At 38.9% G+C, this 24,957-nt stretch overlaps 1 protein-coding gene across 3 annotated transcripts in view; it reads left to right on the forward strand.

Moving 5' to 3' along the window:
- LOC124409345 (limbic system-associated membrane protein-like) overlaps positions 1-24,957 on the forward strand; it is a 103,657-nt gene that overhangs the window by 26,733 nt on the left and 51,967 nt on the right. For 2 of the 3 annotated variants that reach the window (XM_046886906.1, XM_046886904.1), the window contains exon 2: positions 8,940-8,945. The exons of the other annotated variant lie outside the window; for it this stretch is intronic. In XM_046886906.1, coding sequence (XP_046742862.1) covers positions 8,940-8,945 — 6 coding nt within the window. The remainder of the gene's footprint in view (positions 1-8,939; positions 8,946-24,957) is intronic. 3 annotated transcript variants of the gene reach the window in all.

Genomic DNA, 24,957 nt, shown 5'->3' on the forward strand with positions numbered 1-24,957 from the left:
AGATATGAAAATTAAACAAGACAGAAAAGAAGAAGAATAAGAAGAAAAGAAATTATAATAACAGTAATAATCGACCGCAATTGTGGTTGGAGTATTTTGAGGGAAGATTTGAAAAAGTCAAGAAAAACACACATAAAAAAAAAAAAAAACAAGCGTTGTTCGATGCGGCGGAACGGAGGCGCGAGATTTTGAACTATGAAAATGATTTGCATGAGAAATTAGAGAGGATTTATGGTAATGAAATGTCTTATTTATACTTTAGCTGCAGGAGGGGGAGGGGGAGGGGGAGGGCCGTGTGAAAAATAGCCCCACTTATAAGGATTGTTAAACCCCGTAAGCTCCTTACCGCGCGTGCTGTTCAAATACTTTATTTTAATGTTCGGTAATTCGGCTACACACCCACCGCTTTTCCCCTTCACTCCCCATTTTCTCCGGCGCGGTGTTCCGTAGCTTTAATATTCGCAACTGTCTGCAGCTTTCGTTCCTTCTTCTCTCCGTTCGCGGGGTTTGAAAAAATGATGATAACGCGTTGTCATCAGTCGTGTAAATTATATAACAGATCGAGGAATTCGCCCTTCGTTATTACGTCTGAACTGCAGCAAAAATCGTCTCGCGGGATGAAAGAGCGAAGGTGGGTAATAAATTTAACGACAGAAGTCAACCAAGAAGAGATGAAAATGTGGGGGAAGAAGGGTGGGAAGGGGATGAGATGAAAAAATGGGGACGAAGAAGTGGTGAGAAATCTTCACCCCAGAAAGCGATGCCTTCGGTCATATATATATGTACGTAGGATTCACATGGGTATATACCTTACATATATGAAACCCTCAACTTGCGCTGCGTATTGTGTAGGGAATTCGGAAAATTTCACAACCGAACGATTTCATTCTTTACTTCCGAATCCGTGTAATGGCTATATTTCCACCCCATTTGTCGCTGCAGCTACGATATACGACGAAATCTGTGCAGCCATTTTCACGAATTAGCTGAAACCTACCCTGGTTTTAGATCGAACGCGGCACAGTTTTCGGGTAAACATACGCATCGATAAACAATTTCATATACGGAGAATAGTATGTTTTGTTTATGTTTTTTTAGATTTTTTATAATTGTTATGCTTTGTCATAATCGTTCGTGTGATATACATATAATGGTTTTGGGTACAAAATGAAAATGAATTTTACACCTACAATGGAAATTTCTTTCGATGTAAATATATAGCAAAATGATGATTGTACAGCGAGCATTTGTGGTAATAACACAACAATGATAACAATCAATATTATAACAGTACAAACCATAAGGAGAGTGTAAAATTCGCGCAGGGTGGAACTTTCCCAGAAGTGCAGGGGCGTACCTGCCTCTAGAGAAAATTGGCCCGATGGGCGCATGTGTACGCACACATACTGGCAAATTATATCGGCGAAAAACATTGCCATTTTTACGACGATAGGAGGGTCAGCCAACGGCGTTTAAACCGTTCTGCATGCTATACCAGCCCTTGCAGACACGCGAAATATATTGTAACAGCGCACTGTTTCGAATAATCAGTAATCAGGCGTCTCTACCAACTGCGACTTAACGTCTGGCCGGCTCGCACGCGTTATTACTGCAATTTACTTTTTCGCTTCAATTTTTAAACCCCAAGGGGTATTAGAGCGAGAAGGGTTGCCCCGTGCCGTATAAAAAACGCTCTGCAATTTTGCTACTCCCTTACCTCAAATCCAAATTATACTTTGAATAATTGACTTCCATCAAAAATCTAAATCGCTCATTGTGTACGTATACACTTGAACACTGCAGTTTATAATGGAACCAGTAACGTTCGGAGAAACAATAGTAGGTATATTGTGTGACAAGGAGGTAAACTTGATTAACGATTTTAAAGCCCTCGGATACCATATTGTATGAAAATATAACGATTTTAAACATTTTTAACCATGGATTAATCATGGATTCACCATTACAAATTTTGGAAGTCTCACTCTAAATTTGTTATCGATCATACAGAAAACTTTTATCTACTTTTATATTTTTTTTCTACTGTATTGGATCGCTATTTTGGATTTCACAATATGGCTTGAGATTCGTGATTAGCGATCCAAAAAACCTTACGGTACCAATTTTCATTCAAATCCGTTCATCCATTCGAAAGATATCATCGTTTTTTTTTTTTTTTTGATCTTTGTAATTTTGTTATTTAAATAATCGATCAGATCAATTTGACCTGAGATAAGATTATATGAAATCGTACGCATATAATTTTACATAATTTTGTCTAAGTTTGTACGTTCTTATAAATTTTAAAAAATATTTCATTCAAATTTGTGAAATTATGTATAAAATCGTGTCGACCTTAAATTTTTTTTTTCTTCTCAAGCCTTGTGCCATTCTACAAAATATTATAAACTTGGATAAAATTGTTCAAATTCATTCAAACTTGTCTAATTTTATCGGGTAAAATTCAAGATATCATTTCACACATATTTTATAAAAAAAAAAATAAAAAAAAAAAAAACATTTTCTTCCTGGGAAGATTCGGCAAATGATACATAAACATATAATTTTTCACTCAATCTTTATCATCGTTGACTTTCATGAGCGATAATACTTACATCTGGTATATTGTTATACCTGCCATCCGTACTTCCGTAGATCACCGGTCATTATTCATCGAGAAGAGGAGAGGGAGAAAAAAAAAGTAAAAATGATCAGAAAAAACTAGTGTATAAAGTACGTTAGGTGTTGAAGGTATAAACAACAAGAAGTCTGTGTAAGGACTACCACGTATATCATATAAAAAAAGGGGGAGAGTAAAAGAGATTCGGAAATTAATTAAACCTCTCCCGACATTTTACAAGGAACATAACATTCGCACGAACGAGTATAATTGTTCCTCTGGTTTGATAGATAAGAACCTGTACAGGTATACTACGCCATATATGTATGCATGTATATGTTTTATATATATATGTATACGCATAGTATATACGGATTGCGAGTCACGCCACGATCATACTCCGAATGTTCTATTCGGCTCTGCTCAGCTGCTAGGCTCTGAATGAATTGTTCTCTCGTCAACGCGATCGTTTTATGCGATTAGATGAATTATTGGATCATTCGGAACGTGTACGACAGTGTACGTGTACGTGTGTGTGTGAGTGTGTACGTGTAAGACCCGATTACACAGTTGTGGGAGGAGGGCTGAACTGAACGCCTGTTATACCTGTAACAACCTTATATATTATTATATCTCTTAACTTTGAAATGCGATCTATAGATCGGAAAGATTTCAAAGAGGTTGGATTCACGTTTATTATATTTATGTATACGGTTCCATTCAACTTATTTGTTAATGTAAGGACTGATTTGTTGATTGTAGTATAATTGTTTTCTCCGCGAATTAACCAAGAAATTTGTTGCGACGGTAAAAATTTAAAAAAAAAATTAAAAAAAAAAAAGACACTAGAGAGGAAAGGAGAAGAGAAGAAAAAAATAAACACGCCAATTATTCAAACCTGCAGCCCCTTTGCCCTTGGTTTTCGAGGGTTTATTACGCTTCATAAATATCACGGTGATGATAAAAATTTCTTTTTTCTTTTTCCTCCTTGTTTTATACCTCTGTAGGTTGTAATTTTGCTGCTCGGAGATTGAAATCACATGAATGTACCAGATTTTGAAGAATTTTCAGGAGCTTTTTATATTTCTGTATTTTCGAAGAGATGGCTATACAAATATATAACAACTTGATGAATACTCAATCTACGAATCGTATCTCGCGATTGAATCAATAAAAATTAACGATTTTTATTCAACTCGTACAAAGCAATTCGGAAATTCATGTCATGGGTTACACCGATACGCATTCGGTATTCATCATTTCCTTTCTTCTGTCGAAACCCAAAACCCCAAAGGTGAGCATAAAAGTATGTACTTATAGACCTTACCTGACGGTTTTGATATAATAGAATAATAGATATTTATTCAATAAATTCCTGCGGGCTCATCATATATCAATCTACTGTAGCCATCGTTGTGTTAAAATAATATTTCAGTTCAGAATTCACGGCTTGCACGGCGTGTAAATGCCGAGAAATAATCCAGATTATTCCAGGATTTTCACTGCGATGGATTTTAATTTCAGTCTGAAATAAAATTTTTCAATTCCAAAGTTTTATCGATTTATTTAGACGCGAGAATTAGGTTCAAGATATGTTTTTCTTTTCTCACAAATCTAGCATGACGAAAAAAAAAAAATTTACAAGTAAAAAGTGAAGAATAAGAGAGAAGGGGAAATGGGGGAAAAACAAATTAGCCCTGGTTCGACTATACATCTCGTTTATTTTCGCCAGCTCTCCTTATATACACCAATTTTCAAGAGCGGGATAAAAGAGGCTCTCGTAACATAATAACTGTTTAACGAAGATACCGTTAAGGGGGCTGGAGAGCAGGGTGCGAACAAGGGTGGGTTTAGGGTTAACGTTACGGGAACTTAGGGTTGACTAACGAAATCACTTAGGGACCGATCCCGAGAGCATATCTCTCTCTCTCTCTCTCTCCCTCCCTCCCTCCCTCTTCCATTCCCAACACCGGAGATCACTTGCCCCCGCTGTGATGCGTATACATATATATATATACACCTATATAGGTATAAGCGAGCGATTCAACCTCGAAGCAGCGTTAAATTCGCCTTAACAAGAATTTCGTTAAGTGACTGCTTCACGGTCCTTTTGAAAAATCGTGAGTTCTTTTTTTCCTTCATATCCTGGCGCGTAGAGGGGTCGACATTTTTCATCTCAATACGTCTTAATTTTTTCTGTTTTTTATTTTTACTTTCTTTCTATTCCATTCTCATTGATGAGCGAAAATTTTGTCATTCAAGTTTACGTTGTTTCACCCCGTGCAATTCTAAATGTAGATTTGGGGTCAACTGACGATCAGGTGTCTTTTTCTGGGTTAATTACAGGCTGAGGTAACGTCCCATAGATTATTTAATACGAGGTTCCCGATTCAGCGGCGCACATTTAAAGTATATACACGTATGGTATATGTATAGCACACATATGTACGTACACGTATGTATTATAGACACGTTTCACCCTCCGCAAGAGTGTCCGTCTATCGATAATCCGTTTCCGTCTAATCCGATCACCACGCGATTCCTGCGATGTGTGTAAGTTTGAAATCGATTCACGTTTTCTACTATGATACATATTTATATTCGGGCTCTTGTCGTCTAGGTATAAATTCACCTTGAAAATACCATAAAAATTATTAGGGGAAGTTATATACTTACATTCAACTTGTCGTTGTGTATAAAAGATATTGTATTCAAGGTAGAATCTGTCGAATAATAATCGATGAAGTGAAAAAGGGTGACGTGGAACAAGTGATTTTAGATTATTATCATCGTTGAACAACGTCTGTAATTAGTTTATTGAAAAATAAAACATGAATACCTCATGAATATCTGCACTTCTCTTTATCGTACAATCATTTATCTACGGTAATGAATGTATTTTTATGTTAGACCAAGATAAGAATACTATAAATACTGTATGATCTGGAATTTTTCATGAGAATGTTTTCAACTGTATAAAAATATTAAACATGTTTATTGTTCACTGTATTTTTTTTTCTAATGCTTTTATTAATTGCAATGTTTAATTAATTTATTTTTTTTTCTGCTTTTTATAATCTTATTCAAACATGTGACAATAAATCATTTAAATGTCTTGACAAATCGTTGAACAAGATATTCGAGTTACAGATTGAAATTGTGACTTAAACGTAAATCGCAGTGAACAAATCCAAACACCTGATTAGAAAAGAAAGTAAATTTGTAATTCAACTTTTACACAGCAATCGTTGAAAAAAAAAGCCAAGGAAAAAACGAAAACATATAAAACAAAAAAGCGCGTCTTGCAGCTGAGCAAAACGAGGGGAAGGAGACTGTAAAATAATAAGGGGTTTGGGGGTTGATTTTCAATTTGGCCAACCGGCTGATTGACTGTTAGACGCTGGGGTGGCAGTCGGGGGTGCAAAACTAGACGGTATCTGTTAGTCGGGGCTGATAATCGCGGGGAGGCATGCGGTGCGGCCGCAGTTAGGGGTGCAAGGGGTGTTGGAAGGGGGCGAGTCACGCTTCGGTTTCGTGTCGAGACGTGGTGCGAGGCTGAGCGACGCCGGGCGTCGGGACGGGCGCGTTTCCGTACCGCGACGTACCACGACGACCACCCCAGGTCCCCCACCCCCTGTGCTAGCTGGGCGGTGCACGCGTTCGTAGGATGGCGACGAAGAGATAGGGAGCGACGCGCTGCCTCGCGAACATCGCCGCGAAGCGAGGAATTTTTGTGAGGGGGTGGAAAAAGTAGATTAGAATCGGTAGAGGGAGGGGAGGGGAGGGGTGGCTATGTCGGATCTTCGAAAAATCGAAAGGATGGAATATAGGAAGATATGTGATACAGCGCGGAATAACGAAGTTTAAAGTCACCAGAATTTTTATCATTCGGGTGGGGGTGGAGTGTGGATGGATTGGAAGGTTGAGGAGCTGCAATATCGGGTTTTTATCAAACACGCGAATATGAATTCTGTAGAATTTTACTTTATGCAGATAGTTGGAGGGTAGAAAAGTCGACATCCTTGGAATTTTGATGAGAATGAAGGAACGTTAAAAAATTGAGGAGTCATGTGAACAGGATTTTGAGAAAAAACGCGATAATCTATTGGGCGGAATTGTGAATTATGTAGAAAGTCAAAGTGTAGATTGATGAGAATTTAGGATACCAAGGAATCCGGAAAATCAAAGTCTAGAATCCAGACGATTCAGGTGGAAGTAAGAATGTAGAAAGATTGAGGAATGGTAGGGCTGCTGAATCAAATTTAAGAAAGAACAAAACGTGGAAATCTATTTTATGGACTTTGAAATTATGTATTAGGGGTGTGCAAAAGTTCGCGGCGTTGCGCGTAGATGACGATACCTAACGTTGGTTCTGTTCAAGATTTTGCTTTTTTATCCCAAGCACTTTTGGATTGTACACTGAATTGAAAGTCACCTTGATCCAGCAGTGCTATAAAGTCAAAATATGGAGAAATCAAAGTATAGAAACCAAAGCACAGTGAACAAAAATATGTGTAGAATACTTAGAATTCTGACGATTTAAATGGGGGTGAAAACGTTAAGAGATTGGAATATTATTGAACGGGTCATAATAATTATGTCAAATTTTTAAAGTGATCAAAATCTGTTTCATAAAATTATCAAAATGTACATATTTGAAATTACATAGAGAAGTAAAAATGGGGAAAACTCGAGGCGTGGAAAGCCAAAATTTCGAGAATTGCTTTATTCCTTTTTAAATTTCGATTTTTCTCTATTTCTACTACATTTTCAAATTTCATTTTCAAACCTTTTTTAACCGTTTTTGAATATTACATATTGTACACGAATTAGACTTCTTTTATAATGAATATCAGATGAGAATTCATCGAAACTACTTCAAACTTTCGAGACACGTAAACAAAGAAATAACAAGTCTTGCGAACAAGACGGTACTGTTTTTTTCATTGTTCTTATTTTTGAAAATTGTCACGGTGGTCCAGACGTATCACTTCGCGTTTCAAATGCGACGATCCTTGTAAAGATCCGTCAGTTTTGTCATTTCTTTGAAAAAAAGTGATTTACAAAATTCATTCGATTTCGTATAAAATCTGTGAGCAGCCTGCATATCGATTTTGGAAAATGTTGTATAGAATCTGAACGTGAGATTGATTGAAAGATTTTTAGAGGTCATAAAAAAAAAAAAAAAAAAAATCTCAATCGCATAAATAAAATCAAGGAATGCGGTCGCTGTGCGAAAATTTGCGTTTAACAGTTTTCTTTTTTCCTCACCTTACATTTTTGGAATTTTATAGGAGGAAATGAAAACAGATGGGAACAGGTTGTGTTCGGCAAAGGAAGGTGAAAAAGACTAGAGATGAAGAAGAATAAGAAGAAAAAAAAAAAAAAAAAAAAAAAAGAGGGGGAAAAAAAATTACACACAATTTAGTCAGAGGATCGCGAGGTTGGCGAGAAGTGAGAAAGAAAGGCGAAGATATAGTAATATTTTAAATTTCATTTTCTGAGGAGAAGCGAGAGTGCCGGAATAAGAAGAGTGAGTGCGCGTGTGCGAGAGAGATAGAGATGAGGAAAAAGAGAGGGGAAAACTAATTCGTGAGGTATACTCTCATAACTTAATATAAGGCCTGATCAAGGTGTAGATGGCAGACCTTCCAACGCTACTGAACACCGGGTGTATTTATTATTAAATATCACTCGACTCCTGACGCAGAGAGCTAGTGGTTTAACATCTTCTTTCACTTTGCCAGGCGAAATACCGGCGTATGAATTTATATGGAATACCATAGTACCGACCCATTTTGTCTGGTCAGATCCCAGATGGACATTTCTTTCGAGGAAATAAACCACCAGAAACCGGACATCAGTTTCTTATATTTGTTGCACTCATCGAGAAAAGAGTGGAATCGCTTTTTCTGAACTTAATGCATTTTCTCCTCCATCCTTTGGAGGTAATTTCGAGAAGGCAATAGCGGCCTGATTTCCATCGTTGGAATCAAATGCGATTCTTAGTTCTCTAATCGATATGACACTGCTATAAGCGAATCGCGTCAAGGGGCTCAAAGTCGAACGTCTCAACGCTGACGGTCTTTGGAAGGAGTTGCTTTGTGAATAATTGAACACTAACGGACGCCCGACAGTCTGCTATTGGTATCAATCGTCCGACGACTTCTGAAGTACTCATGACTTCCATTTCCTTGGGTTTTGGAGGGAGCCAAAGAGTTGGCGCATCCAACCGGTTCCAGAATCATTTGTCGCCGGCTAATGATAATTGTGAGGGAAATTGGTATCGAGTCGTTTTAGTAACGTATAATTTTCTCAGTTTCAGGTGAGTCGACCGATCCGAGCGGCGATAAAGGCTCCGGCAGTCTCCCCGATGGATCGAGGCTCGTGAGTGGAACGGCATGAATTCCTTTTCTACTTACTAGTCGATGCATAGAGAGCGACTCGGTAATGTCGGAGTAATTTCAGTGGCTAGGAAGGGCGGAGGAGAACGGCGTCTCTAAACTCCTCCCCCATTTTTTCCCCCACTGCCACACTGCCATTTTACTCCTAGTATGCAAATTGCACACGAGCTAAGTATAGACGACTCGTAATATCCTAGCCGCATATTGTGCCGAGCGAATAGTCGATTGATGTCCGTTTTAATCATCCTCGTCGGTCGTTTCTCCTCGGACAGCATCGAGTGTAAATGTACCCTGGATCATCCGATGTCCGATAGGGGAAATCTGTCAATGTTATTCGATGTGTGTATGGAGGACAACCCCTTTCCGTTGTCAATTAAGCCCCCGTGAAACGGTTAAAACGCGGTATCAATTGAGAATTGAAATGTATTCAACGGGGGATGATTCCCTCAGCTTCAGTTTTTGCACAATTTATTCCGGCGAGCTTTTGCCGCGCAAATCCCCTTCGTATAATTTAACGAAAAACTCGTCATCTGCGTTAGGATATACTGAAAAACGAGAAAAAAAAAGAGCAGACAACGAGGCTCCGAGGCCCGAAGGACCTTAACTCGCCGCTTTATACGTTCGAGTTGACGCCGAGTCAACGAGGGTGAAATACACGAGGGCTCTAGACTACAATAGACGATTGTTCAATTTGCTCAGCATTGTAGCTACGAGTTCGTCGGTCCTGCTGATGATTTGCTCGTTCAAAAATATGTAGAGCATGTCGTGATACTTTACGAGAGCATTTCAGATACCAGAGGAGAGAAGCTCGCGTTGTCAAGCCACAATTTACTCAGTCTTGTTGAACTTTCTGTTACCGCGTAAACCTCCCTTCTCAATACCGACACGTTTTTGTTGCACAACATGCCGTTGAAAAAATTTTGCACATCGGACGGTTCAACAAGCCAAACAACCAGCGTCGAGAGCTCCGATCCCGATTCGCTGAATGGCTAATCAGGCCATTCTTCAACAGCGAAACGACAATCGCCACTTTGCATATCGAGCCTCTCGCTCTTTTTCCGACTGCTCATTGAACCGTGCGAATCATCGGCATTCATCGATTTGCACCCCGTACGGGTGATAATCCGCTTCGGCTTTACCGTAGCCAGACACTTAATTGGAGCGACTCGTGGTCTCGATCCTCTTATACTCAAGTGGAAAGAGTGACTCTCGACTACAGTAAACTCGTGTCCGCCAACCACTGGACGTAAAATTTTTAACTGCGTCATGAGACATATTTCAGAGCGTTTTTTCTCTCTTCCAAAAATTTTATTTAGACTATAATCGGCTAATCAGGAAGCGACGAAGAGCTCGACTCTGCATGGAGTCCAAACTGCGTGCCTTGAACCGTCCCTCAGGAACTGGCCCTGAGCTCCTGGTTGCCTACTGAACAGGGCGTGAGTTCGTGCGGATAAGTGGCTTCGGCACTGGGAGAACCGCCCTGTCGCCGTGGTGGTGCAGCCTGTAACCCTCTAATTAGCGTCGCCCCTTCTCGATCCACGGTATTGTTACCTACCTGGTGCCACTTTTCGCGGGGGTTTGCCGCGTGCCGCCCTCAGGGTAAACAATGAAATTTTCTGCATATTCGTTCCGTTTGGTCTCGTTTCTTTCTTTGTTCGTTTCTTTTTTTCATTTAGTTTTTTATCGATCAGCTGTATCAAACGTACCTACGATGGTACAAGTCACACGATTGTCACCAACTTGCATGCGTGCATGCTTGTTTGCTTTATGATCTACTTTCGTGCTTGAGAGGATATTCGATTATCTTTCACTCTCTTATTTTTTGAAATTCTGGTTCTAGAATTTATGATAAATCGGCGATTTTTTAAACAGTGGAGAGAAGAAAAAAAAATAGAGGCAAAGATTTGTAGGTTGAACTTTCGATGTTAGGATCGTCTTTGCAAAACTAAAATATTTGTCGCGATTGACAGGTCTTTCGGAATAGAATCACAGAAATACACTCTCAAGGATTAATTCATCAAGCTTTCAGTTCAGACCAGATTTTCCTGGGATAAATATGGATATGAAGCTCTGATTGAATTGAGCTTAGGTGTATATCGGATGTCGAAACTTTCCAATGATAGCTTTCTATTCCAAGCGACGTTGACGATTCCAAGTGAAGACTGACGCCGACATATCCATGCATAGTAATTATACAGGCCTTCAAATAAAAGGATACTTCCGCTCTGCGTCAATGTTCGCCGAATTAATTGAACGAGTGTTTAATCACCGAGATCATCAAAAATCCTTCGATCTCCCATCATTGACGAGAAAAGTACCCTAAGTGTACTTTAATGGGTTTTTTTCATTCTGAAACGTGTCGTACTACATTAATAAACATTAGACACGTTTATTTTGAACGCGCCAATTCACCCTTTTGATGGTTAACCCTTTCATGCATACATTTTTCCTTTCATCCGATTTGCTAGAAGTTTTGCATTCATGGGCTTATGTGGTTACTGATTACAAATCTGAACTCGAAATTCAAAAATTCAAAGCGGCGAATGTAATAAACTTCTAAAATTACAAAAATTTTTCTTCAGTTCGAATGCAAACAACTATCGAAATGAAAGTTATCAGTTAATATAATTTTTAGTTTCTACGTAATACAAATTATAGTATTTTTATTTTTTTTATTAAAAACAACAAGAAATATTTTGAAACATTCCGCAAAATTTTTTACCATGTATCAAGTTTATTGAAAAATTGGTATTCGGATTTTCGCCGTGGATTAGCAGAAAATTCTTTTTTTTAGTGGAAGTATAACTTCAGAAACGATTTCTCACGATCATGATTTCTCATTAACGACATAAAAGTTTTTGATGAAACAAGGTCAAACGATATTCACTATCAACCGACGATGTTAATAAGCATATTGTCTTAACCCTCAGAGACTGCAACCATAATTTTTGAGGAGTGAGGCTCAGACTTGGTTTCCACCCCTTCAACGGTCGAATTGGCACGTTATGAATAACACGCGTCCACGGTTTTCCACTGTGCTGCAAGTTGTCGCAGAATGAAGAAAACCGGCGAGATACAACTCGGGTAGGTAGTTTCCTGGCGAGTCGACTACCACCCCGCGGTCATCCACGTTCAATCGTCTTCAGGCGAGTGAAGACTGAGGTTTTGCTCTGGATTCCCAATCAACTATTCCAGTCCGAGTTGCAATTTGAGTTTGAGACATAACGAGCCCCAGGCGAGGGTCAAGGGACTGCGGGTTCCGTCCGGCGGTGGTGCGGTGATCCGTTCAAAGGTGGAAAACTTTCGACATAAGGGTCTCACTGTGGGCTTCCACCACTTCTCGGAGTCAGAGTTCGTTCAAGGCCGCGTCCCGGGTAATAGGCGTGCAGAGCAACGAGCCGGTACATTATGCAAAGAGCCCCTCTGCCTGCCAGTATGTATTTCACCAGTCACGTGTGTGTGTGTGTGTGTGTCTGTGTGCGCCATCCGCGGTGAAGAAAAGGCTGACCCTCGTTATCAGAAGTGGGGACTGCCTATCGCTTCACCGAATTCGTCGACCGATCATCTTCAAGACGCTGCTCCGAGAACCGGGGTGTCTCTGATTGTCCCGACGCTCGATATATTTCCGGTCTGCAAATCGGACAAATTAGACTCTGATCTTCGGATAGGATTAGAACGAAAAAATTTCAGATCGTTATTGTTCTACTTTTCGAAACATGATCAACTTTTTTTTGTCAGTTTAATCTATTTGAGACGGCAACTTTTTGTTTTTGCAATTTTCGAACGTAGAATTGGTTTGCTTTTGATGTTTTTTTTTTTTTTTTTTTTTTTTTTTTACAAACAAGAAAGCGATGGACGAAAATTATGCAAATTTATGTGGAATTCTGATTTTCAGAAAGGTGACGACGATTTTTTTTTTTTTTTCTTCTTTCAAGTATACCGGATGTGATAACCTTGTTGATAAATAGTGAGTGAAAAATTTATTTTCATTTTTCGTTTATTTTCATCAAATCATATCATGCATGTGTGATTGACGGTTTTTTTTTCTTTTTTATCTAAAAGATAATTCGATCCGATTACTAATAAAACTTGTTCTCTAGTTTGTTTATAGTAAATGTATTAACATAACGAAAGTATTTTTGAAGAATGCATGATTTTCCGGTACTAATTCAAATTCTTTTTCCACTTGTCCTTTTGTTCGGTTGTTTATTCCAGTTCGGTAGCATTTTCGTTAAATTCTTGTTAAAAAATCATTGAAATATTTTATAAAAATGAAGGAAAACAGAATAATCAAGGGAATAATTTATAATTCGGTGAAGAATATAAGAAGAAGAGAAACGAAGAGCAGATAAGAAATTGCATCAGATCGAATCTTGTTGTACATCTTGCTTTAAATCGTCGACAAAGTGCTTCTCTTTTGATTTTTGTTTTTTACCCCCCTCCACGCTTCACCCCGCTCCCATACTCAATTTATACGTGCAAAAATGCTTTCTATATTTTTCGAATTCTAGTCTCTTTGATCGGTGTTATATCTTCCTTCCTTACTCCCTGTACTATGAACATGAACAACAGACCGGATCAGGAGAGTGATCGTTGTCCCCGTGGACCGTGACTCTCGTCTCTTTCTCTTTCACCCTGTGACGATGTATTCTATTCAAAATAAACACCGAGGATAGAAGGTCTGAGCGAATCAGTAATGCAGTAGATCTGCAAAACTCAAAGGAGAGAACTCAATTTCAAATTTGTGTAAACGAAATTCCGCGAAATGTGTGGGTGAAGAACTAAATCCTGATCAGGTAATAAACCGATAGCAAATTCAAGACAGCACTTGAAAATAACAAAACGGAAATTACGTGATTAAATAAAATAGCATCCATAATAAACTATATTAGTTCAATTCCATCTTTGTCTTGTACACTTTGTGCTGATTATTCGTGTTCAATTCTAAACTATCAAGCCAAGTTGTTTGGATTCAGCCAAGTAGGAAGCATTCATTTTATATTATATTATAAATTTTTTTGCATGACTCGTCGATCACCATATCAATAAATGAATAATCTGTTTTTTGCATTATTTTAAACTACTTAGTGTGTATTTTTTTTTCTTTTATTGGTCTCTTTGATTCCACATTCAATCGTTATTAAAATGTAATACCGCGTTTTTCGAAAAGAAAACTTGACGAATTAACCCTGCGCGAAGGGGGCGAAAGGCGGGATCACATCCGTTTCTCGGCACGCGTTTAATTCATCCCTGAAGATTTCAACGTTAGACACCTTGTAGTTCGGTGCACTGGAAGCTATTTAGCCCGAGAGTTATTTCGCCCAGATTTAGCCAATGCCTCCATCGCCTTCGCTGCTGCTTCTGCCTCCCCCTTCTGCATTATGTATTTCCTCCATTTGCACCAAAAGTTTTGCCAAGCGGGTGTAGGTATGGGTATATGGGTACGCAATACCGCTGCCCCACTTTGCGCCCATAATTTTAGGTAGGTATAATACGACCTGCAGTCATCGTACGTTCCCGGTTTCGCGATTCGCCATTCGGGAAAGCGGAATAATTAAAGAAACTCAAGGATTCATCGCGGGGAATATTTCGGAGTGGAATTGAAAAATTCCAAAAATTTCTGAGCGTTAGAAAGGATTTTCGGTTGCGTTTATTTGTCAGTTGGTTGTAGGGGTGATAAAAGATCGATGAAATTAGCTTCAGGATTTAGTTGGAATCAATTAATTTTAGCCACTCTGCGAAGATTTTACGCTTGAGAAAAGAAAGCACAAAATGCGAAATTAATATTTTCAATATTGCTGCATGAAGTTATCGAAATACCTACTTAAGAAAATTGGGAAAGTCTTGTAATAGATTCATTTTATTCAGAAGACTATTTTCTACGACATCTGAACATGAATCATTTTTTTTCCCCGTCACTTTGGCATCGTTAAATATTTGATTTTACAATATTCCATCGATTATGATCAATAAATTACAATATAGAACTGACCGTTGGAAACAGAAAGAAAATTTGTTCCGATAACTTTTTAAAAAATAGTCATCCGAGTAAAATAACGAATCTAATAGATTTTGGAAAAAATTCTTTTGTTTATTATCTATTGTTCGTATAATTTCAGCAATTTCTATTTTTTTACTCTAAAAGAGATCTTCGCAGCTTGGGAATGCGATTATTCAACAAATACTCAAGTAATTCTTATCTTGTAATAAAAAAGCTAAAAAAGTCTCGATTTTCATCGAAATAACTTTCCTCAAAGGGGCATAAGAAGCGGAGTGAACGTCCTTTGGACTGATGTTATCAATTGTATATCCGAATGACCTTTCCATATAATAATCGAGCTCGTTCCGTGTACAGTACTTGCAGGATCGGTAATTATTATGCCCTCCACCCTCCGATTTAACGTAATTCCGGGCTATAATAATACCCCGTCAATATGCAAATCCGAATCTGCGTGAGGATAATACCACGTCATATCACGAGCCGGCGCATACTATCAACATTATTATATCACGATACATTATGGTGATGAGCCACACGTGTGTCGGTTGCTTGTTATACATCCGAAACAACGAAAATACGTCTTTGCTTATGACGCAGCTGTCTACCGAGGTCCTTTTTCTCCTTAAACCATGAAGAACCATGCTTGTAATTATATTTCTATTTGTTAATTTTCTTTTTTTTTCTTCAACTACTTTTCACTTCAACGTACATATTTGTCAGCTTTTGTTATTCTTCCTTCATCATCTTGCGACCGATGGATGAATTTTTTCTTCTCTTTCCTTTTCTTCGCACTCTAAATTCAGCATTGAATATCAAACGATTTTGATTCCTTCTCTTCTTCTCGTAAAAGTTGTTCACTTTTTTTTTTCTCATCAACTGCGTTTTCAGAGCAACCGGAAAAGAGAATATTTGAGAAAAAAGTAAAACTGTTGAAATTTACTCATTGTTTATCAGATATTAGATATTGTATGAGATATGTTTATACATAGGTATAAATTTTTGATCGACTCTTTATCGTCGTGCAGAAAACAAATTTTTCATTTAAATTCCAGCTATGGTTTAATTAGTAATTAAAATTGATGATTTTCGCAATATTCCGAACAACCGAATGCTGCTAATTACAATTCATAGATTATCTGTCCAAATTTGTTCGGTAATTCATTCATTCTCTTGTTTACCTCGAAAGGATTAACGAAATCTGACGAAAAAGGTTACAAAAAAATATTGAGAGTGGTTTAAACAGGGGATTTAAAAAAATTCTGATCATTAATTCGAGGCACCGTGCGTCATCGATTTCTTAATCGTGATTCAACTATCGTGTGTAGTTTTATCGGCGAGTCTGATACTCCAAAAGGACGACACGATGCAGGGGTTGACCCTTAGATCTTATTTGCAGCGATTGGCCTGGTTTCTCTGGTTTATTCGGGAAATGAAAAGCACCGAGGGGCGTAAAAGCTCGAGTTTATTGAGTCGGTAGATGCGCCTTTATACAACACGTGCAGTGCAGGGGTTAACAGGTGTTGTGGCGCAGATACGCGGACAAGAGAAAAGCGGCGTCGTTCTTTGTTCCCGTAATCCGCCAACCTCCATATTGCTCTTTATACACATTTTTTTCGAAATTGAAAAGACAGAATTTTTCATTTTCCTTACTCTGTACAGTCCTCAGTGGTTTTCATTTCTCACCATTAGCAAAAAATTACTGGCGGTATAATCTTTGGTAGAATTGATACAATTTTTTATTAACTATTGACGAGAATGAAATTTTTTTCAGACATTTTTTTCTTTTTATCTAGATGTTTATTATTCTTCGTATAATTTCCATGATACCAAGTCAATTAATATCATTTCACGGTTGGTAAAAAATTGACGAATATTTCGAATTTTTTGTCATTGCAAGTGGATTTCGGCCGCTTTGTTATCCGAGAAGCCAAAGTGACAAAAAATTTTGAAAAAAAGCAAGAAAAATAAAAAAAAATAAATAAATAAATAAATAGGAGAGGGAAAGAGAAACGAGGGTAACTTGAGGCGGGGAAAAAATGTTTGTTTTTGCAAAGTTTCGCGATACAAGCCAGGCTCATTTGCGTTTAAACGCCCGGGGTCGAAACCCTAATCTTAACATCAGCAAACGCATGAAGGAAACAAACTTTTCCACACACATGCTACACAAGCGTTTGCCTGACGCGGGTTACGCCTACCGAAGAGCCGGTTTTAAGCTCTTGACGAATGGTTGTCTCCTTCCAGTTTTCGCACTCAACCTCCGCCGTACACTTGAGGCACAATTATATACGCGGGGCCAGAAAAGCTCGGGGGTTTAACGAGTTTCCACAAACAAATAATCCGCGTCGCAAACTTTGGCAGAGGCAAAAATGCTGTCGAGAAGTAAGTGTAATGCGAAAAACGCAGCGTACTCGTTTCAATGGCCGTATAGCCTGTGCGTTTTGAATTGTTTAACTAAACGAGACTCGAGTGAAGAAGAGATCAAGGCTGCTGATTCATCCTGCCGTGCATTATGCACCTCTGCAGGCTCCAGCTGCAAGCACAGCTGCACCAAAGATCAAATGGCTCTCTGACCCGATCCTCAACATTCAGAATCACACGGATAGACAGCCTGCAACTCTGCACTGCAGTTCTTTTCGCTCAAAAGCTCGTCTCTATGTAGAAAAGCTCCGATGAATGTTCCGCACGAGCTGCAGCTCGGTGTTTCACTTTTTTTCTTCATTTATTGTTTTATTTAGTTTTTGTGTATAGGAACATTCAGGATTCGATTTTATGATCTCGAAAGTTATACTTTTTTCAATCACATGCACAGGTTTACATTTCGATATTGATAAATAAATTTTGATGAGAAGGTCAAGTTTAATGAAGAATTGACTGCGAAGTTAGAATCAAAAATTGGGAAAAGAGTAAAAAGCGTTTATATTCTTGTTGTATTTTTGAGAAATGAAAATTTCAACCAACTGAGCTCAGATATACACAATTTGAGAATATCAGATTTTTTCAATGAAACGTTGAAATTAAGTAAACTTTGGTGTCCTGATAATTTTCAGCTAATTTTACTCGCTGTTCAACCCTCCAGAAATTGACGGAAAAATAAATAGGAAATCTCATATTGTAGTTAATTAATTGTGACACGCAGATGAAATTATTGACGCACATTTGTTGTGACGTATTTCCAAAAACACATTCTTACCCACTCTGGATATAACTATTCTTGATATTTTCTGTTCAAGAGATATCTGGAGATCTAGTATAGTGTGGATAAATTCTTTCACTGGCTTTTACAAATCAATGTTTTTTACAAAATTTAATAGCCAGAACAGATTTTTTTTTTTTTTTTTTTTTTGTGATCGACGATTATTTTTCTGTGTCATTCAGAGCATCGTGGTTTTGGAATTGAAACAGGACTGCGTGAGTTCGTTTTCTACTTCCGGGCTGCGTGCGGAATATCCGGTGTTCGATTATTCGTGTAATTCGAGCTCGAGGGAAGAAGAGTCATAATTTTCTATCGTCAGATAGTACAATGCAAAAGTATAGGTTTTAAGAACTGGGGAGTCGGTGAATTTCGCGGGCAATTTGAACGGCTGGGATCGCTAGACGTAACTACTGTTTTATTCAAATCGTCTTCGGGGATAATATGCCACACCGAGAACTCACCCAACCCCCGAAACACACGCACCGCGTTTTTCACGTTATTCTTTTAATAGACATTTTTCAGCTTGAATTGTGGGCAAATAATACCGCCATTTCGACGAAAGCCCTTCAATTTACCCTCATTTCGTATTATAATTTTCGTTTATTTTACCTTAGATCAACAAACTACCGTTAGATTCCCACCGTCTATGAGACTCCTGGTGGTGGTGATGTATTATTACCTACCACGAGTCAAACTCCATTTCATTTATTTCTTATTCCATTTTTCGTCAGTATTGTGATTATTATTATTATTGTTATTATTATTTTTATTGATATTATGTTTGTATCATGTAACACAGAACTGCAAAGCAACTACGAATCGAAAAAATTCTCATTCAACCCTGCACTTCAATTCATTTCCTGCGGTTTTTCAATCTCTGTATATCTCTTCTTTTCACTCTTGATCCAATATTCCAATTGCAGCAGCAGCTGTGCGCTTGCTTGCCTTTATTAAATATGAAGAGAAAAAAAAAAATCCCACCCTTATCTAGGCTCACCACTCGATCTGTTAGTTGGATTCAAATTTCAGGCGAGAAATATAGAATTCAATTCTAGTCTCTATCAATTATTATCGACTTTTAAACCCTACATTAATTGTTCACGAGATTTGTTAGTGAATTAAAATAGATGAAAAAATGAACGTTTCTTTCACATTCTACATATTATCTATATAATATATAAATATGTCATACGTGTAATGATAAGATTCTCTGTCATATTAATGCAGACAACGTGGGAGGAGAAGAATAAAATCAGGGTAATAATTCAAATTGAATTGGTTTTACATTTACACACAAAGATAGAATTCGAAAGGGTGCGTTTTTTTAAATTTTGTTCCCATTTCACTCGTGCTTATTCCAGTCGAAAGGATAGCGAGAAGAAGTCAGAATTATAATACATATATATTATTAATAATAATACATATATACATATACAGATATACTATATATATATATATATTTGAGAGAATAGGAAGGTACAAAAAGGAATGATGCTGAGTTATAAGGAGACCGGAACTAATAACAAGGATAATACAAACAATAACCATAATAATAATAATAATAAAAATAATAATTTCCAGACGCTGACACGGGGAAAATAATAACGGAAATGAAGTGACTTAAACCACGTTGATAAATGTGTATTGTGTATGCATATATATGTATATGCGTGTGCGTGTGTGTATATATATGCATGTATAGGCATGTAGTCACCAACAGGCGTACTCATTAAATTTGGTTGCTTGTCTGGAAGATTCGAGCCAAAGTCAAAAGCATCCCTTTGATAATTATCACAGTCGGTGGGGAGAGGGAGAGGAGAAGAGAGAGAGAGAGAGAGCCGGCTCTACTCGGGCCGCCAATCTCGAAAGGGGATGCGTGCGTACTCAAACTCAACCCCCGCTGCATCGTGCAGCTAGAATGCATTTATGCACCCCTACACCAGCATCCCGTTTAACGACAATTTGTTGTGGCTTTGAAACCAGCACGAAAACTCTACGATCCCTTCACACTGGGCATAACATAGGGGGGCTGTTTCCACCCTGTATTTTTACTCAACTTTTCGTCAATCTCGTTGAGAAAATCGTCATTTTTATGCTTTATTGAAATTCCCCAAACAGAATTTAAATTTCGTTGGAACGATAATTTCCGATGGCGGATAAAGAAATATCCGAACGAAATTTTCCAGTTTTATGTGATAAATTTGTTGGGTTGCATTTCACCAGAGTGATTTTGCACCCCTGTGCAGGTAGGTAGGGAGGTAGGTATAACCTGTACAGCTCGTTTTCGTCGAGTGAGCTGGATCGTCGTGATTTATCGTGACTGGCTTCCTACGCCGCGTCGTTAATCTTCCGACACGTTTTATAATCAGCTTCTCTCCAACCAGCTACGCGATACATCTTCCCTGATGCTACTTATAGTCGTAAGGGAAAATTGATACGCGTGCACTTCCGTCTATCCCGCATCTTCTTCTTCTTCCATCGTAAACTTTTCTGAAACTATGATAACAATAATAAATGTAACAATAACGATAATGATGTATCTAGTAGAATGGTTAAAAAAAGGTTTTATTTCAGTCTTATCCACTCAAATGTTATTGCTTGATAGAGAAAGAAAAAAAAGATCCTCCCAAAAGATGAACTCTGTTGTAGCTCAAGTCTAACAGATCGTTCTTTTAATTTTTATTAAGCTGTTCAATATTTTTGATGGGAAATAAAAACTAAAAGAGCGATTCTTCAGACATCAGATAGAGAGCTCATCTTTTTGGAGGGTCAATCTTTTATAAATCACTAACATTTGAGGGGGTAAGAGCGGAAAAAAACACTTTTTTTAACACCGTAATATACAGTGATTACGTTATACGGAAGTTACGGAATATGAATGAAAATTTTTAAATCTAGTCAAACATCCTTTCGATCCATTAGTTTTTGGGGTTCTTTTTTTCTCAAGGGATACAAAAATCAGCGAAGAAAGATATGAAATTCAGATTTTTTTTTTCATTTTTTTTTTTTTTTTTTGAATCGTGAGGTAATTTAACCGTTTTTTTTTATTTCATTCACACTGCGAAAAATGATGGTGTAAATATTGACCGAAATTGGCTACCGTGGATTACTATAGACTGATGCTTTTCAGTCGATTCGGAGCTTCAACGTCAGATCGTCTTAGGTTGAAAATATCAGAAACCATTAGATTGAAATCAGATAGAGTGTTAGATTGACATCAGACGGTACAGCATCAGTATTGGATAATGTTATATCGAGACCAAATTCCACTCTAAATAGAATTCGACACCGCATGCTCGATCACTACAGCGTTCCGTTTCATCCTGTTAATTTTTTATCCCGACATGTGTTACTTTTCACTTGTTGTTTGACGTCACAATGCCAGCTCTTGAATTACTGACCTTTGAGGTTTGAACCCATTCTTCGTTTCGTTGTTTGATCAATTGTTGGAATTTGCGAGGCTACTTGGCGCATTTTCGCGTACAACTCAATCCTTAGACAAAGACAGGGAGGCAGAGAGAAAGAAAGAGAGAGAGAGAGAGAGAGAGTGAGAGGGTTGGGGGTGGGAGGTAACCGAGAGGACATTTGGCTTCGACAATGGCAAGGGGTTGTACAATGCCGCTAACGAGCTAATATCTCTTCTCTGTCTATCTCTCTTTCTTTCTCCCTTTCCATCTCCTCCTTCTCTCTCTCTCTTTGTATAATACACTGTCATAAGATTACAACTTGCAGCCATTTTGGAGGGGAAGTTACGATTCCCGGATCTTCATACGAGCACTTGGGTGGCAGGTACACCACTTGAAGTTAATTACCTCGGGTAAATTTCGCCATCGTAATAATTCCTCGAGTTCGTCTCAAGCCACGTGCTCAGGCTCTTTGGGCTCTCGGGACACCCACCGGGGGGATGATGGGAAACCTTATTTTGTCTTTTCTACCACCGACTGACTACCGGAGAACGCTTGCTAATTGAAATGTTGCCACGTTTGAAGCGCCCCGAGTCGAGACTGAGAATTTTAAACCTCCACCCATGCTGTTCAGCTAAGTTGATTAAAAAGTTTTCGCCTTACTTAAAACCAGGACTGGTGGTTATTATCATATATTCTTGGGTTGTAGTGCTCATGGGAAAATGATATGGTATATACTGTTAATTGGACGGAGTGTCTTCGATTTGCATGTGTAATCGGTGGCTGGTTTCTCAGAATTAACCAGCTGCTGAAATATAAAAAGACCAATCTACGAAAGTGCTTTTTAAAAAGAGAGAGAAAGAAACGCCCGGCTGTATTTCTTGTCATATCTACTACGTTCCATTCTGTCGAATTATATTGCTCAGAAATTGTTACTCAATTGCTTCGTGGAATCAACTTTGGCAGACCGGATTAATAAAAGGGAAAATTACAAACGTCTGGTTCTGAAAATCGATCCTGACTGTAAAATTATTCGCGCATGTATATTGTGTAATATGATCTCACTTTATGCGCGAACGTGGAAAAATAAACAACCAGCATCCTTGATTTCGAGAGAGTGTAAGACGAGGGGATGAAAATTTGTGACGTTGACGAAGAACCAGAATAACACAACAACGTACTCAGAGTCTGGCATTAATTTTCTCTGCCCCTCGTGCCTACTGTTAACTGATCACTAAACTATCCCGCCGAAAAGTTGAAAAGCAAAAGAGGAAAAGTGAAGACGTATCGAGTCGCGAGTCTCTCCTTCACGATCATTCAATCAATTAAGGTACCTACGCAGGACTTACGTCCAGTGGACCAGAAATTGTGCTTAAAATGATAATGATAGATACCGCAGTGCGGTTGTCGGGGAGCGAGCTTTCCGGATTACCGGGGCCCCAGAGTGTTTCCAGCACTCCATCACTTAGCCGGGAGTCGGCCGGACAGTTTGTCATTAGTGGAGAGAAAAAAGGGGATCTCCCTATATCATACACATTCGAAAACGTTCCACGCAATTCCAAACGACAAAAACTCGAGTTCAGTCGCAGCCAAAAAGTTGGTGACAGCGGTGGGACGCATCTGTTCGATGATCGGTCTATGGTCTCGACTGTCTCTTTGTGAAGTCCTTTGATGTCATCGAGGCAAAACGGACCTCACGGATTGTCTCCGTGAAATTTATCCGGCCTTTGGATTGGCTCTGAGGATCAGCCACTTTGGCTTGCGGAAAATCATTTTAGCCCGTCAAGCTTGCGCTAGTCCGCAAGCCAAAGTGACCATCCTTTACCAATTAGACTACAATAATTTGACCAATTATTACGAGACACGGTCAATGAAGCCAGGCGCAAGCCGTTGAATTGGATTAGCCGTATGCTTGGCCCGAATCCCCAGCTGGGAAGTCGGGAAAGTCGGATACCGTTGTAGGTACAGTAATGGTCATTAATGGGTTTCGAGTGGCTCACTATTTGTCGGAATCAAAACTAAAACGATTTTTTTTTTCTATGGAAATTTTATTGTCACTTGCGTCGCTAGTAATTGGCACGTGAAATTTTCTCGGAAAGGAAAAACGTTCCTGTTACGATTTCAGAAAAATAGTAAGTCACTGGGAAGCCATTAATTAACTTTACCGTACAGTCTGCAAATTCGCGAGTATCGAGGAGTTAAATATTCAGAGTATAGCATCTGAGGCCGGAATCAGCAGAGCGGATTTGGCATAATTGGTAGCTGCTCTAGTTTGCAATTACACAAAAGCACTCGGAAGCTAAAATTCGCTTTATTGTTTGTTGCAAATTTGTTATCACAGCGGAAAGCCGAGGAAAACTGACGCGGCATAGGAAAAGCATGAAAACCCTTCTCCCCTACTGATTTTGACAAGCCTGTTTGTTTACAATCTCTGCTGCACCGAGCTTCCGTCAAAACCCAGACTCATTTGGCTCTATTGTCCCGGCTTTGCCAACCCCTTTCAACCCTTTTCGATGACCGATGCACCGCTGGCTTGTCGGCTTGTATAGAGGAACGAAATCGCATATGGACCCAGTCCACACCGTTCATCCCCTTTTCACATCGCTTCACCAATCATGTGAGGGTGGGAAAAAATTCGAGGGTAGCACTTGAGCTACTTTTGGCACACCGCAGGTTGAACGTGGTAATTGGCACTCGTTTTTTATGATAAATTTCAGCCACAGTTTCAAGTCAGCGTTAACAAGTCAGAGTAGCGACTACGACGATGCGTTTCAGCAGCTATAGGCATGGTGTACACAAAGTGTCTGCACGCGCACCCTGAATAGCGGACCTTAATTAAATACCATCCAGGAGATTTCTATCCGTCAAAATTAGCTCGCGAACTCTCTTCTCTCAGCGCAGCAGCGCCTCGCGTTCAGGGAGGAACAATATTTCCCACATCGTAGTTTGAGGAGCGAACACTAGACTGAATTGTGAGTGGGAAGGTGGAAGCGGCTCATTCTGCACTAGCAGCACCAGGAATTAACCGTTACTGTCACATTCTGAACGGTACGGTAGTAAACCAACTCGGCGAGTGCAGCAGCAACCGTTGCATGACGGAAGTATGATTCTGCACGCAGAAATGGAATCCTCCAACTGTTAATCACGAAACACGTAATGAAATGCCGCCCCGGAAACCAGCCAGGCGTTACCTTCGCCCTTTCGAACAGTATATCCACCTCCGCCATGCTGTAGGGACTGTTTTATTGCTTCGAAAGGTTTTCGCCTCTTTCGTGACAACGACGCGACGCCACGCTTCTCTTGTCCAACACTTACTTACATGACTTTCGAGAGGG

The sequence above is a fragment of the Diprion similis genome, chromosome 8 (genome assembly GCF_021155765.1).
Source record: "Diprion similis isolate iyDipSimi1 chromosome 8, iyDipSimi1.1, whole genome shotgun sequence".
In the NCBI taxonomy this organism is placed as follows: domain Eukaryota; kingdom Metazoa; phylum Arthropoda; class Insecta; order Hymenoptera; family Diprionidae; genus Diprion; species Diprion similis.